Here is a 16402-nt window from a genome sequence, read left to right on the forward strand (position 1 = left end):
TTAACAGAAAAGCCTAAGGAACTGCAGGAAGAAAGGTGCCAGTTTGTGAGGACACTCACCCTGCTGCCGTGTGGGGTCCATCCCGCTGGGCAGGAGGGGCTGACTCCCTGGGACACCTCCGAGGGCCTGAGGCAGGGAAAACACAGCATAAAACCACAGAATGCCTTGAAATTCGTGTTAAAGACACAACACACACGTTTCATTCCTAATTCCTGGATGTTTCCTCTGAGTCAAGAGTTAGCATGCTTTTAAATTCCCACATTAATCTGCCCTCTGGGTTTACTGAATTAGGTTTAAAGCTCATTTTTACAGGATTTTACCTGCAGCTGGGTCAAGTAGGAAAACACTTTTATGAATGGATCTTTGTAGCTGATCCATGAGGTGCTATTTAGCATTTCAAAGCACCATCATATTTTCAGTAAAAATGTATCCTGAGTGAGCAGAATCTCAGAATGGTTTGGGTTGGAAGGGACCTTAAGGCTCATCTCCTTCCAACCCCTCTGTCCTGGGCAGGGACCCCTTCCACAATCCCAGGTCCAAACCACCACCTAATCAAAATTAGGGTCTTAAAGCAGCACCACAATAGTTTACTGCTTCCACACCTTGCCCATCCATGCTGTACCTTAAGCAATGTCAGTGCTGCTAAACAAGCAGTTTGTGAATTTGCCAAACTGTGAATGCAGCAAGAGCTGCAGTTCGCTGGGATTACGTGATTATCTTCCATTCTGGACTGAAAATACCACAGCGTGCAGACAAAATCCTTCTGAAACCAAACCTGCAGGCTGGCAGTGCTTCCAGCCACCACATCCCACCTGCCAGGATTCTCTGAGCTCAGGCACAGAGGGTGTGAAACCCAAACCCTTGGCTCGGGGGGCTCAGACACCTCTGGCTAAGACTATTGGGAAGTGCAAAAATCAGGAATGCACTGAGTTACAGCAGAAAAATGTTACCAAATATTAAGTGCACCCCACTAATGACACTGTACAGATGATCACTTCATCAAGGCTAATTAAGTCCCCTAGTGCCCTGGTACAGGTAACTTTACCTGATCCCAAACATCACCAAGTAGAACAACACCTGGAGAAATCTTGCCACCTGATACATTCAACTCACTGAAATGTAGATTTCATAACTTTTGGTGATAGTGTGTCAAAAGTAATGACAAATTTGTTGAAAGTGTGTTACACAAATATAAAAAATGGCCAGAAATGAGGCTGAGGTATAGTGTGACAATCGAAAGGCAGTCCTGGAAGCCAAAGTTGAACCAAACTACCTGTTCCAATTTATCCTTTCTACCTTTTCCAATATTGCAAATGACCTAGTTTCCATCTCAGAGCTCCACTGATGGTTTTCTGTCTGCTTCTCTTTAACTTTTCATCTGCTGACAACTCTTTCTCCTCCTCTATCTGCACTATGGAGAACTTGAAAACACAAATGTTCTCTACTTCCAGAACCCTCTTCTCACAGATGGGCCAAAAAAGGTCCCTGCTGACGAACAGCAGCTCATTACTCATCTTCGTCTTGCTGGTATTGCACATCCTTAGATGGAGATGAGAGAAAACTGGAAATTCAGCATTTTAGAAATTCCTCACAGTGTCTGGAAGAGCCATAGAGCACTTCACGAGACCTGTTTCTCATCAATAATCCCCATATTTATGGTGGAACAAATATAATTTGTTTGTCCAGCAGAGATGGGCAGGGAGTGGAGGATTTGACACAGAACTGAGTACCACAGGGACAGAACCCTCAGCCTTACCTGGTTGGGTATTCTGAGAGGTGGCCTTGGGCCTCCAGGGTACCGGGGGGACATGAAAGGCTGCAGGGAGAAGAAGAAACACTGCTGAATAATCCCACTCATCCTGTAAAGGCCACCCTGTGCCACTGCCACGCTCACACCCATCCAGCCTGAGAGCTCCCACTGAGAGCTCCGGACATTGTTCCACAATGTTTAGCATAAAAACCCATCTATCAGCATAAATTATTTAACAGTTTGTTTCAGCACTTGTAAGTGCAGAATATAAAAAACTTAAAGCATTAATTGTGAAGAATAAACCATAATTAGGCATCTCTACTTTCCACTGGAGAAGGGGGAAAGATGGAATCTTGGAATAGCAATACAAAAATGTTCTTGGGAGAGTTCAGAGGTAAGGAAGATCAAAATAATTCACAAATACTTTGCATTCGTTTCTTCATAGTACAGTGGAAAGCAACACAAAATTTAACCTTTGGGGGCACAGATTTCTAGTTCATGATGCAAATATTTAGAATTTTGCTGGTTTCAGTCACCATGTCAATTCAGTGCTGCACTCCTGCCATCCTCCCTGCTCACACACTGGATCTATCTCTCGATTACATTTATACCCAGATTTGGGCGTAAATTGAGCTCAATTTATACCCAAATCTGGCACACCACCCACACCTTGTGAGTTTCTGGTGGCTCTTGGCTACCCTGAGCTACCTCACAGCCCACAAACAGGATCAGGCCCCCAGGTAATCGAGTGGCACTGGCAGCAAAAACATTTAACTTCTCAGCTCATTCCACCCCAAAGTGTGGCAGTAGCCTAGAAATCTAAAAAGATGAGTGGCAAATCTACAGGAAAAAGGCATAAATATTTGACTAAACAGAAGATGAAGAGGATGGATTTGGCAAGCAGGAGTACCTACAGCTCCAGAAGAAAACTAAGAGATAAAAGTATGCTGTGTCTGAGCACAGGGACAAAAAGACTAATTTAGACTAGCAATAGCTAGCAGAGAAACTGCAATTATTTTACCAATAATTACTACTGGAATTTTTCCTATGATCTTACATCAATAAATTAATGAAACCTTTCACATCCTGGAATCAGATGAAAGCTGAAATAATGTAACCTACATAAACATGCACTCAAAGTAGTGCTAGAAAGCAATTTAAAGTACAGAGGGTTTACAAACTGGAGAAGAAAGTTCAATAACAGTTGTGAATAGATTAATAAAAAGATACTTGAAATTATGTGCTGTAGAAGAGGGAGGCTCTTTTGTGCATTCTCTGCTGGTGAGAAGCTCTGATAAGAAAGAGAAAGAGCTGAGCATGCGACGAGGCCCTTGTGAAACAGTAGAAATGTCAGGAAATTAGAATTTCAACCACTTCCACAGAGGTCAACCCAGTGCAGCCACTCCAGTGAGAACCCTGGGTTTGACTTTTCTCCTCCAGCAAATTAAACTCAACTTTATTTACAGCTGTGCAGCTCAAAAAAAGGGAAACCTGAACTGTCTCTGAATTCAGCCATGTTTAAAGAGCAGAACCAGCCGACTGATATGCAATAGCAATAAAAAAAATAGTAATAAAAAACTACTCCTTCCAAGTTTCCAAGGATTATATACTGTAAATATTCATGTATCTGTATTCCTCTTACACACAGGTGGAGCTGCAATCAGTGATAAGCAGATTTCAAGTAGTTCTTATGGTTTGGCTTACCACAAAAATGTTACCATTACAAACTCAAATATTTTAATTTTTGTGTCAGTGACTGAACTTGTCCCTCTCCACTACCAATATATTGTATATATCATATTGTGTATTGTATATATTGTTTGTCCACAGAAAGGTTCTACTAAGAGGTTTCAAGACAACAAAGAAATTCAGTCCAACATTTTAATGAAAATGTATTGAATACTCTCAGCTTTTCATGGCAGCGGGAGTGGTTTTCAAGTCCCCACACACATTATTGAGCACAGGATTCTGAAAGACAAACTCAAGCAGCAGAAGCTTTGTGCCATGTGCTTATTCACCACTTCCCTTGTCACTTCCAGAACACCTGGCATTTAGTCTCTGAACTGGTTTTACTTCAGTTTCCTACTCTTTAATTAGGAGTTGCTGGAATGTCCATTAGGGAGAAACCATTCCTTACAGCAGGCATCCCTCTCTCCTTGACTTCTTGGCAATTTCTTCTCCTTCTCCTGCAGCACAAACACCCCTGAACTTACTGGACTCAGAATACTGGGACTAAATCAAAACCAGTGCCCACAGACCTTGACCTGGTTACTCAGATCTTGTTTCTGAAGGTGAAAATAAAATGTTTGCATGCTGAAGACTTGCACATTTCTGCCTATTGCCTCAGCCTAAAATTCAGCATTTTAAATGCACTTTAAATGGATGCTCACACTGAATTTTCAGGAAGACAGACTCTTTATTTGTCTTGGAGTTAAGCTTGAAAAATACTCAATAATGCAGCAGGCAATTTCAATTGTGGGGTAGGAAGAAGACAAGAGGGACTAAAATCAACTTCTCCAATGGAGTTCAAGAACTTGCAGACATGATAAGGTATTTGGAAAAGCAGAAGAAAACACTCCAAAAGCAAGCAAGCAAACAAACAAACAATAGCAATAAACAAAACCAAACCCCCAAAAGACAAACAACTCTCTCAAAAAACCAACAAAGCCTCCAAAAACCCAAATAAAAACTCCCAACCAAACAAAAAACCCCAGCAAAACCCAAGCAATGAAACAAACAACACAAAACAAAACAAAAAAACCAAACCAGAGGACACATAAAGGACCAATCCAATTAATAAAAAACAACCTACACAAAGAAAACCAAACATTCTCCAAAATCCCTCAAAACTAAAACTAAAAAAAAAACCAAAAAAAACCACAAAACAAAACAAACAAACAAAAAAAGCAAACAAACAAAAAAAAAGCAACCACAAAAACAAATGGGAAGACCCTCAAACTCAAAACAAATCCCAACCAAACCCAAATAACCAACCAAAAAAACAAAAAACAAACAAACAAACAAACAAAAAAAAAACACAAAAAAACCCCCAAAAAAACCCACAAAAAAAACCACACAAAAAAAAACAACAAAAAAACCCACAAAACCCTAAAAATGAAAAATGAATAAAACAAAGAAACAGACAAGGAAGCCAGATCTAAGCCAATGCTGAGATGGAGATGCCACCAACATCTCTCGGCAGCAATATATCGTAATTCCTACCCACAGGTATGAAATTCATTAATTTGGCATCACAAAAAGTTTCCTAAAGGCTGCCAATCCTGCAGCTGAGAGCAAATTAAGAAGAATCTTCTACTAAACTGGGTGAAAAAGAAGCCAGAAAAGAAAAACCTTTCATGTAGTCATCTCAGAGTATTTGCGCCAACCAACTTACAGTGAAGGTTAAAAAAAAACAAACCCAAATACCTAAAAGGAGGAAAGTATTAGAATACTAGAATAATAAAGATGACACAAAATAAAATCAAGATGTGAAATGTAAAATGTAATAAGCTTCCCACTCTGACAGCAACATTTCATGTTGAACTGCTAAAAGTACTTTGAAGAAAGGCAAGTTCAGGAACTTGAATGATGGTGCCAGAAGTTGCAGCACTTTTTTGTTTGTTATCTCTCTGCTCAAGAATAACCCATCTGTGTACAGGGACAGCAAAGGGTATCTCATAACCTGTGTGTTTAATGCAGGTCTGAGAGGTGCAACTTCAAAATCTTCTAAAATCCCATTTTTCTTAGTTTCCAACACAACATAAAATAAGTTTCTCAGTGGGAAAGTGTTTGAGAAAGCAATGTTGAAGCACAATGGCCTCACTGCCCACATTTTGGTGCCAGAAAACGTGATTTTACAGAAAGTATCCAGCAGAAAGCTGATGTCATAAAGGCACAGAGGCTGGGATGTTTCTCTGCCAGTCATACAGTTCTTACTCTCTTTTTTAATTGTTCTGAAGACTCTAAAACATGATGTGGATCAGTTTTCACTTCCACCTAATAGCGGTCAAATAAGGAATTCAGGGAGTACTGTTCTACCAAGCATTACATACTTCAATTAATCTCTTGTTTCCTTAAATTTACTTCCCTTCCAAAAGCTGGGAGTGTAATTTACTTCCTTCCAGATACAGGTTTCTTGCATGACATTTTTATCCTGCTTTGCCTTATACCTTTACATTTATCAATCACATTTTGTCTCAGATAAATTTGTAAAATTTACAATAATCCACAGCCCAGAATATTTAAATATTTGGATATTTAAATTCCTATTGAGACTTAATTGACCGTAAATATACTGACCACTAATTAAAAATCACATGGTGAGACACAGCTTCACACTTGGTGTGGAGAAGGACTGAAATGGCAATAACTGATTTTTATAACTCAGCCACCTACAGCACAAACATAAACACCACTTATCCTAGCAACTGAAAATGGAACCACAGACCTTATCTGTACACACAACAAGTGATCTTAAATTAATTGTGCTGCTACTTGAGGTGCAAGTATTGGAAAACAGTTCAAGCTGCAAGAGACAAGATCGCATTTCCTCTGGTAATTCTGAAAATGACCCAATCTTTCCATCTATCCACTTAAAAGTTTTAAATTACCACAAGTGAAACAAACTAAAAATATTTGTTCTCCTCTATGCTTAAAAATCAGTTGTCAAGTTATACATTCTGTGTAAAATACAATTCATCTTCATCTTTTTGGTTTTCAAACTCTACTAAAAGGTTTGGCATCACTTACTGTTATGATTATTAGCATGAGTATCAAAATGATAAAAATTAAGACTGCTGGCCATTTTTATTTCATTCTCCTACAAGGGTAAATAATATGTTAACATATCTCTTTAAGACTCCAGTGTTTTAGGAAATGCTCTAGACGTGTTTTACACCTACATCTCCCATTCCCAAACCAAAGGGGGTTTGCCCTCCTAGGAGGACCATTGGGAACCATTAAATATGTGTGAATTTAATTTACCCAAGTTATCCTGCAATTTGTTTTTCATTTCATTGCCTTTTATTTTTTAGTTTCCTCTGTGATTTTTTTTGGCATCTCCCTCAGCAGTAGCAATCACCCAAGTTTCAGGACACTCTTCATCAATGCATTTTAGTTTTAACCAGCCCTAAGCCTGAAATTATTTTTTGCTGAAGTATTTCAGAGATGAAATTTGGGTTGTACACTGCACATCTTGCAGTATACCAGTGCAAACCAAAACAGCTGATTTTATCTATGTTATTTTACGTTTAAATGTGTTATTCTCAGCACTGAGAGAGGATTTCTCTCTACATTGGCCTTTCCTGATGACAAAACCCATTTCCACAAGTAAGTGCTCCTCTGTGCTTCAGAAAAACATCCCTAAAAAATAATTCCTGTATTATGGTTTTGTAAGAGGAGTCTGACAACTTATAAATAGCACCAGTAAGAGATCCGATTTAATTCAGAATAAGATCAATTTTTTTTTTGAAACTGAAGAGCTTCTTCCACATCCAGAATTCCAAGTTACAGCAATACCAGCTTTTAAAATAAATTTAAAGTTTTATCACTGGTCAAGGAGCATGGAAGGACACTGCAACACACACTTGTTTAGTGTGGAAAAATGAAGGAACAATTCTGTGCTTAAAAGAAAGAAAGAAACAAAAACAACCAGAAAAGCCACAAACAAAATGTTTTGTCTGAGATGCTGAAAGCCAGGTCTGCTTTCAGGTGATCTGTAGGAATTGCACTGTTATTACATCTGTGTCATTTTGTGGGAACATAATTATCTGAAGCTCAAGATTTCATAATTGGGACAGAAAGTTGCTAAGTTCTGCACATGACATTTAAAGCCATTTTTGCAAGAAATTCAAATTTTGCAAGAAGTATTACTTATATGAGGTAAATAGTTTTTAAATTAATTGTATTAAATGCAAATAAAAGGGAAAAAAGTATTTCAAGCATGACAAGTCAGAACATCTAAGATGTATCACCTTAAAAGCCCTCAAAATAAAAATCCCTGCATTTTTACAACTCAAGACATCATCCAGACAGCTGACTGAAAGCATTTTCCCCAGATTGATAAAGCTGATTAGGATACATGGCTGATTCTTTGGAACAGCTGATTAATTCCTCAAGCTGAGCAATTTTATTTTGTTCCCAGAGTTATGAACAGTAAAAGTATTGCCACAACTGCAGGGTGGGATCCTGGCTAACTTTAGTCTTTAGAAGTTGACTTTATTGATGGTATTTAGGGAAAGGAACCCAAACAGAAGAAAACCGCAAACTACTTATAGATCTTTCTAGAAGATAGTACCCTCTCACATGGTGCTCCAAGTCAAAATAATTTTAAAAATGGAATATTTTAAAATGCAGTCTGATGCTGCTGAGGACAAAAATGCACATATGCCAAATCTGCAAAGAATAATAATTTTATGAATTTAAGTATTCCTAGACTGCTCTACTGGGGTGGGTGCATTGACAAACCAAGGAGAGTCCATAAATACAATAAATAAAGTTCTTCCTACCAACATGAACTACATACATTCAGAGAGGAAAAGATCGCCTTAAAAATCTTATTTTCAAAGTTTCTCCAGGCTACCAAAGCTGCTCTCTTTGCTCACAGGCTGCATGTGCGGCCCTGGTGATGTTTCACTCTCCCATCAGCATGTTCCACAACCCAGGATGGCTCTCGAGCTTCTGGCACTTCCCTGTATTTGCCCTGCTCAGAATCTTTAACTTTTCACTCCTTCCCCTGCAATCACCCAACTTGCTGCACTGGAATTGAGGCTGGCTGTGAGCACGTGCCAAATCCAGCTAATTTTGCCCTTCTGTCACAGTTTGTAACTATCCCAGTTTTACAGGAAAGGTAATGCTGCAAAAATGGGGAGGAGGATCAGCACTGGGTGATGGATCCCAGGACAGGTAATGAGGTGTGGCTGCTGAAAGGGGGCAAATACATTATGGAAAGCTCTGGAAAACCAGGAGGCTTTGTGAGATTTAAAGAGTTCCAAGGGGTTCCAAAAGAAACAAGAAGTTTTTAGACTGACAGAGATACAAGTGCTGCTTCTGCAAAGACCAGGCTGAGTCACAGCACATCCTCTGGCTCCAGCTGTGACATTCCACAGCTGGAATGGGGATTCCTTCTTCCCCCTACAAATAACAACCCCCAGGGCACAATTCACTCCAAAATGGCTTTAAAGAGGTGCTGGGGGAATGATTCCTCCCTCCTTCTCTTCTTTCCTTTACCTGCTTTAACCAAATGCTGGCATTTATTGGGTCTGGAATACAAACTCTATTTTTTAACAATGTGTCATGCCATGACTTTACTGTAAATACGGTCAGTATTAACTATGAACTAAAATAGTACATTACAGAGATATTTTACAGCCTTACACAGTGGCTTACAAATCCATTTTCTTTTCATGTGTAAGTAGTTCACCATTTCTGTTTCAAAATGCAGGAGGAGCATGTTACTACTTTTTAATTTGCTGGCTTTGCTGATTCTCACTTAACTCAGTGCTAAACTTTGATTTATATTTATTTACATCTGGTAGATATGTATTTGTCATATATTCATATATAACCAACATAAAGGGGTTTTATATGTATACATATTTTTATATACATTTATATTATTTTTCCTGCCTAACTTTACTACTTGAGATATATATTTGTATCTCAAATAGTAATGCTAGGCAGGAAAATAAAGTCGTTTTTGCTCATCTGCCTTACTGTAATAATGCTCTCCTGAAGCATTAGGTCAGCTCTACTATGGCAAACAAGGCTAAAAATAATACTTGAGAAAAATATGGATTGAAGTAAAATGAGCACGAGCAGCAGCCACTAGATGGCAAGACAGGCTCACATTACTTTGCAGGGCTGGGTTTGGGCTGTTGTTTTTTTTTTTTCTCTTTATATAAGAGGAATATGTAACATTTGTATTTCAAACATGGTGTCGACACTTCTCTCCCATGCCATTCCAAGTTTATCTGGTGATCTGAAGTTGGTGAAGGAAGCCAACCACTTGAAAAGCCCTTTAGAAAACACAGGCACCACGGAAATAATGTTTAGTGGTTAAGTTGAACTAGAAGAGATTTTAACAAATGTGCTGAAAAAAGTAATGTTTTTAAAAGAAAGGGCACTTCACTTATGTGTGAAAAGGTACAGACAAGTGTTAGAATTTGACTTTTAACAGAATTACCGAATTACACAAATGAACTGTCAATTGTAGAACAACCTGCTTCCCCCACAACTCCCAGCAGGGTCTCCCAGGCGAGTGCCTCTAAAACCACGCACACTCCTCACACAGCCAAACCTTTGGACAGCCAGGGAACAGAGGAGCAGAGGACAACTAGGGTTTAACTGAACATACATTTAAGTGCTTCTCCTAATTGCAGTGCAGAAGTAGCAGCCAGGGGCAGGCTCTGGGCAGTGCTGGGTGGCAGTAACTTGGAGAACCAGTGGAAAGTGCCCCTGCCCATGGCTGGGTTTGGAACACGAGTGGCTTTAAGGTAACTTCCAAACCATTCCACGCTGCCCTGTTTTAAACTTTGCCTTTAGGAGTGCTAAAACTGGAAATTTAACTAAAAGGCAAATAAAAGCCTGTGAAATAAATAGTTTACATTCTTTTTAAGAACTCCAAACACCTCAATGAACACACGCTCCCAAACTTGCCTCTAGCCTCTGCTCATTTTCTTACTAACACCAACACTTGTCCACAAGGATCAAATGGTCTGCAAAACCACAAACATAGCATCTCTAAAACTGTTTAGCTACCTTAAAATATCAGTGAAGAGCAGGATGGAAATGGTCCTCAGTACCTGAAGAGCAGCAGTTGCACCTTCAAGACTGGATGTGGAAACCTGAAAGTCTCTGAATTCTATGACCTGAACCTTTGATCACAAGTGGAAGATTTAACTCACTGTAAATGAGTTTGTAAGAGCCTTGTATAAAGCTGTGGCTGTTGACATTATATACATCCACTAACATTAGACCCAAAGGTAATTATTTATTATTACTCAGTCTTTGAGTTGCTCAGTTACTATGTCAGGGTCAGAGAGGGCTCCAGAACCAAGGACAAAGAGCAGGTCACACTGACATCCATGACTGGCCATATGAAGAAACTAACAAATGATGTGGGACTAAAAATGTCCAAAAATTACTCATAAAATGTCCCAAATTACTTAATTTTATTATCACAGCAGCTAAGTGCCTTCCTCGCACCTTAGCTCCATGTCCAGGATGTTATAGATGGGACAGCTGGAAAAGGATGAGGTATTTCCAGACTCAGGCTGGGTTTGGTTGGGCATTTCAGACATGTACAAATAAATTAATCTCACCTCTATGCAATCTAGTATAATTTCATGACTTCTGCTGCCCAAAGCAGCTGTTTGGGTTATACTATTTGGAGTTAAAGAGTCCTGCATGGCACAACTCTTGTGCTCCACACATTCAATTGCTTCAATGAACCAAGAGCAGGTTCAGTTTCTGTTTCACAGAGTTATTTCCAGAGTCCCACTACTGCTCAAACTGAGAGAAGATGAAGACAAGAAGTATGTGTCTATGAACTTACATTCAAACACAAATACACCAGGGAGGAAACTGAGGTACATGCTAACTCCACATAAACACTGACTTTTCAAATTTCACTTTTGACACTGCAAACAATTTTTCCTAAAAATGAAAAAAGCCACAATGAAATAAAACCCCAAAACCTCATTTATTTGATGACAATAGCTGCGTACAACCCCACCACCCTCCCTGCACTGTGCCACTTTTCTGGACAGTCAGCACTGCAGTGACCATCACCCTCACCTGAACTGAAGTATTAAAGTACAACTACAGAGGGATACAAGACTAATTCAACTGCTGGCTGCAGAACTTCTACCTCTGCAATACAGGCATGAAATGCCACAGGTTGCTAATGAACATCAGTGCTAATGGTCTACCTGCATGAGAAAACCTCATTTTACACAGAGCAGTTTTACCACATACTGTCTGAGAAACAACAATTCTCCTGTATTTCTCTACCTCCATGTGCTACACTAGCATTATTTTTTTAAAATAAAATATATTCCTTTTCTTCTATAAAAAATAAGTGTCTCAAAAATCATGGTAGAAGTCAGCAGGGCCAACCAAAGTGACGCCTATTGCTGTTTCTTCACTCCCAGCACATTTCCCACCCTGGACTGTGACACTCCCCTGCTCTTGTAAGAGCCCACTGCAGCAGCAATGATCCCACCTTGCTTACATCCCTGTGAGTGCTCAGTGCCCACCCAAAACATGAGTGCAAGAGGGAGGAAATTACTTTACATCATCTGTGACCCCTGAGCTCTGCAAGCAAAGCTGGCAGGTGCTGGCTGTCAGCAGCTTCAGCTCAGCCCAACCCAAACAACTCCTGAAAGCAACAACAGGCACATTTAACATTCCAGGGTGACCTTCCAGATAAATTTCAGGCTAAAGGAATTAAAATGTTACGAGGCTTTTGTGGAGCAAAGTCTCAGTGCACTAAATACAGACACAAGAACCTCTCTCTTGCTCTGCCCATGTGGACTGACTCTGGAGAACAAACTGTTTGCTGTCATAATCCAGGAGTGAGGGGCAGGTCTCAGCTCCACAGAATGAGGGTTGCCAGCTCTCAGACCAAGGCAGATGAGCTTGTTCTCTGTGGTTTGTTTTACTCTGGGATCAGAGGAATTGCAGGAGAGGATGGAGAAACAGCCTGTCCATGTAAAGGCCTACCAGAACAGCAGCACCCATGAAGGAAGGACGAGGTTTTCACCATGAGTTCCCCTTTCCCGCCTGTGATTTCACCTGTGTTTCACAGCAGTAGATGATGCCCCTCCATTTTCAAGTTTCACACATGGAGGCTCTGTCTGCCAGCACATTTCCTCGTCCTGGGGCACGCTGACCTTGGTGAGGCTGAGCTCTGATGAAGGTTTCAGAGCCTGGCACCCAGTGCTGCCTGACAACACCCACGGCAGCAGCAGAGCTGTCTGCACTCACAGCCTCACACACCTCAGGCTCCCACTGGGATGGAACCCTCTGGATTTTGGCTTAGCTCCCCTTGCTGGGACTGCTCCCAAACACATCAACGCACCCACTACCTCACCTGATTTCCAAACTTACATGTATTCTTAAGCACACAGCTACAGCAAGAATTAATAATGTCTTGGAAAATGCTCCTTTTCACTCTCAGGCCTCGTAAAAAGAGGAGGATGATGTGGTTTCAAGTCAGACACTGGCATACAATGAGATTTTACCTGCACTCAACTTTCTATCAGATTGTCTTTCTTACATCTTCAAAGATCTGGAGTGGCTAGAAGTCTATTCACACTTCTAAAAACAAAACTCCCACATCCTCCTTCTGTAAAACTGTTAAAATAGTTACTCTCTCCTCTGTGCTTCACACACTTGTCCTATCTGTGCCCCTTCCCCATCTTAGTAGTCATCACAGACAATAACAAAAAAGTTAATTCCTCTGACATCACAACTGAAGTGGGAGGCTGAAGTTCAAAAAAAAATAAAAGTGAAATATTGATATAATCTAAAAATTAAGACAAAAATTATGTGCAAAAGAGCCTACCTAACCAGCTGCTCAAAGCACTAAAAGCAGAAATAAATTAATTAATGAGTTCTGCCAGCTCCCAAGAATTTTGAGACTGGCAGCAGCTAGATATTTTCCACTTCACTTCCAAGTGTCTTTTCATTCATGTATTACAAATCAAGCCTCAGTTTGCCAATGTGGAGGAAAATAAGTGAGTTTTGGAGAGGAGGAGATGTAAGCCCAGCCTGGGAGCAGTGCAGAGTCAGGTCACAAATACCATGCTGGGCTTGCACTAAAATGCCAATTCTTCCACCATCATATCCTGTACTGTTACTGCCCAAAGTGCTACAAGGATGTTCAGCTCACGTACGACAAACCTGAACAGAAGCAGCACATGGTCTAAACCCCTGACTCAACATTTCAGGCACTGGGGTTGAGATCTTCAAGGTGCAGGGCAGTGCTCAGTGGGACATTCTGCATTGCCCGGGCTGAATTCCCACGGAAGCTCAGGAATCTGGCCTGTGGCTTTAGCACAGAGCTGAACACAACCAACAACATTCTGACTTTAAAATCTCCACGGAATGTTATGTATATTACCATAAGAAATTATTTTAATATTGCATTTTTTGATCTCTGCTAAAACCTGGCACCATTTCTTGTTCTGTGCTGTACTACTTCATAAATTAAATACTCATCAGTCAGGTCCCTTCCTTCTCACCTGTCCACTTCTGTTTAAAAATAAACTCTCAAATATTGCACCACACAGTGAGACATAGTTCAGAACAGGACCTTTTCTACAGACTTGCAAACAGTATTACAGAGGATTTTCTATCCTAAAATTCCTGTAATCATAATTTTTTTTCTGAATACCTGAAAAAACCCCGGTGGTACTGGACCTACTGGCATGCCATCTCCTGGGGGAATGTTTCCTAGCACTGGGCTGGGAGCTGCTGCAGCACTCTGAAAAGAACAAAGGGAGAATAAACCTTTGTCATTGCATGGTAGGCATTAAACCCCCCCCAAAAAAAAACCCCAAACCTGACCAAAGTGCAGAAAGTAATTCCCTGGATATGTCATTATGCCATTGTTTCATCTGAAGGTAAATTAAAATTGTTTAGCCTTTTGTCTACAAGTATCATGATTTGTTGAAATAACAAATATATGTTGAGGGGAAGGGTGCCAGCGATTGCACAGGCCAAATAGACAAAGCCTGACTGAATTTAAGAAATGTTGTATCTGAGTGTCTCTACATGCACCAATGTGAATGTAACTTCTTGTCTTAGGTGTATGAACAGTCTCACACATGCACAAGGATATACACAGACCAGAAAGAAAGTAATTTATGCATTTTATCAGCAATTTCTAAGCACTTTAAAGGTAATTTCAGCAGCCTGTAATATTTTTCCAGAACAACAACAAGCTTCAAAACAGGGCTCTGTTACAAACAGTACAAGAAGCGATGCACATGATTCTGCCGGTAATGTTCAAGATTTTACCAACCCCAAAAATAACCACCATGACAAATTAGAAGAATTCAGGTTATGTTTTTGGAAGGGAAAAGAAAAAAGGGATTTCTAAGGAGTGAATCAGAGGATGAAATTAGTTACCTTTGCAAATCCTTCAGCTGGAATAAGCGAGTAAAGAATATTGCTCCTGGCAATTTACATGCAGGAGATTGTCACAGAAAAGAGAAGCCAAACTGCTTCTGTTGTCATGTGTTGGAGCCTCAATTACTTTTAATTTCTAGCATTCTTCCTTCCTACAATGTGTTTCTGTATGGCATGAGGCTGAATCACCTATAAGTGCTCAAAATCCTGTGTGACAGTACTGGAGCACACAGAATGCTCCCAGAGCCACTGGCAGGTTACTAATGACCTGCCAAAGCCCGCCCTGCAAAACACACTGATATTAAATTATCACTCTATTTATTGTGCACTCACACTCGATACCCTAAAGATGCAGATCTGGAAACTGCATTTCCAGGTGTTTGGCACAATACCTAGGAAAGGAAAGAATAATGCTGGAAATATCTGAAAACTGGCACAAAAGGAGGAGTGACCTTTTTCAACCAAGCAGAAAGAAACATTCAGTTAATCACCACAGATTTCTTCATGGCTTAAGCTGTGTTTTAGAATTAAAGTTCTGAACAACTAGCAGTAACATTTTTAGCATCCAATCTCAATGCTCTTTGGAAAAGTCTGGAATGTATCACTGAAATATGAAGTCTGCAGAAGATGCTGGCTTTCAAAACGAGTGCAAGGCTTTGATTCAACAAAAAATGCTCTAATAAAGGGTATTATCTATGCAAGGATCAGTGCTAAAACACTGTAGAATTGCTGCTGACAGGGAAAGCCAGCCAGGTGAGCTAGATGCAGCAAACACTTTGGAATTATACCCACAAATCATGCAGGGAGAGGCTACCACAAAGCAGCCAGAGCAGCCGGGGAAGCTGTGGCCAAAAAAGGTGGTGCTCTGCCAGCCACTGCCACTCATATCAAATAATTATTTTTGTATCATCTGCATTTCCAAAGCAAAACAGGACAAAAAGCTGTTGGGTTTGTTGTTGTTTGGAGGTTTTTTTTAAGGAAATATGAGCTCTTTAAGCATCAATGTGCAATAAACCCATGACAGGCACAGTCTGAGTGGAGCATGTTGGATGCACTAATACAGGTACAGGTTTTCTGGATGAAGGATGACAACAGCAGCACTACTGATGGAGAAAATCGATGATGTTAAAAGCCTGAGCATCTCCAAATGCCCCAAAGAGCCCGAGCTGCAGTGGCTGACCAAGGAGGAGCAGCCCATTAAAGGGGCACTGCTGGGCTCTATTACAGCACCATCATCCCCCAGTGCCCTGGGCTGGGCCACCTCACTGCCATGGGAAGTGTCACAGGGGAGGGAGCAGCCCCTTGGGATGAGGAGCTCCCACAGGGATACAGCACCCTGCTGCTGAGAGTTCATGCTCTTTCCCACTTCAAAAATTATTCTTTAAAAGAAACACAGCAAATTTAGTTAAAAAATAGAGTGGCAGTTTGAAATGATGACTACTCCAGAATGAAGAGAGAAAAGGATTAAAGTTATAACTGTTAGCCATTTGCTGGCCTAAAAAGGCTTTGTAAGAAATA

General features: G+C 40.3%; 1 protein-coding gene across 4 annotated transcripts in view; it reads right to left on the reverse strand.

Annotated features, from left to right (window-relative positions):
• SSBP2 (single stranded DNA binding protein 2) overlaps window positions 1–16402 on the reverse strand; it is a 128816-nt gene that overhangs the window by 23009 nt on the left and 89405 nt on the right. For 2 of the 4 annotated variants that reach the window (XM_021551804.3, XM_021551803.3), the window contains exons 5-7: window positions 14148–14237; window positions 1757–1816; window positions 60–126 (exon numbers count right to left, since the gene is read on the reverse strand). In XM_021551804.3, coding sequence (XP_021407479.1) covers window positions 60–126; window positions 1757–1816; window positions 14148–14237 — 217 coding nt within the window. The remainder of the gene's footprint in view (window positions 1–59; window positions 127–1756; window positions 1817–14147; window positions 14238–16402) is intronic. The other 2 variants (XM_021551806.3, XM_021551805.3) reach the window with 1 other exon arrangement.

Source organism: Lonchura striata, chromosome Z (genome assembly GCF_046129695.1).
Source record: "Lonchura striata isolate bLonStr1 chromosome Z, bLonStr1.mat, whole genome shotgun sequence".
Lineage (NCBI taxonomy): Eukaryota > Metazoa > Chordata > Aves > Passeriformes > Estrildidae > Lonchura > Lonchura striata.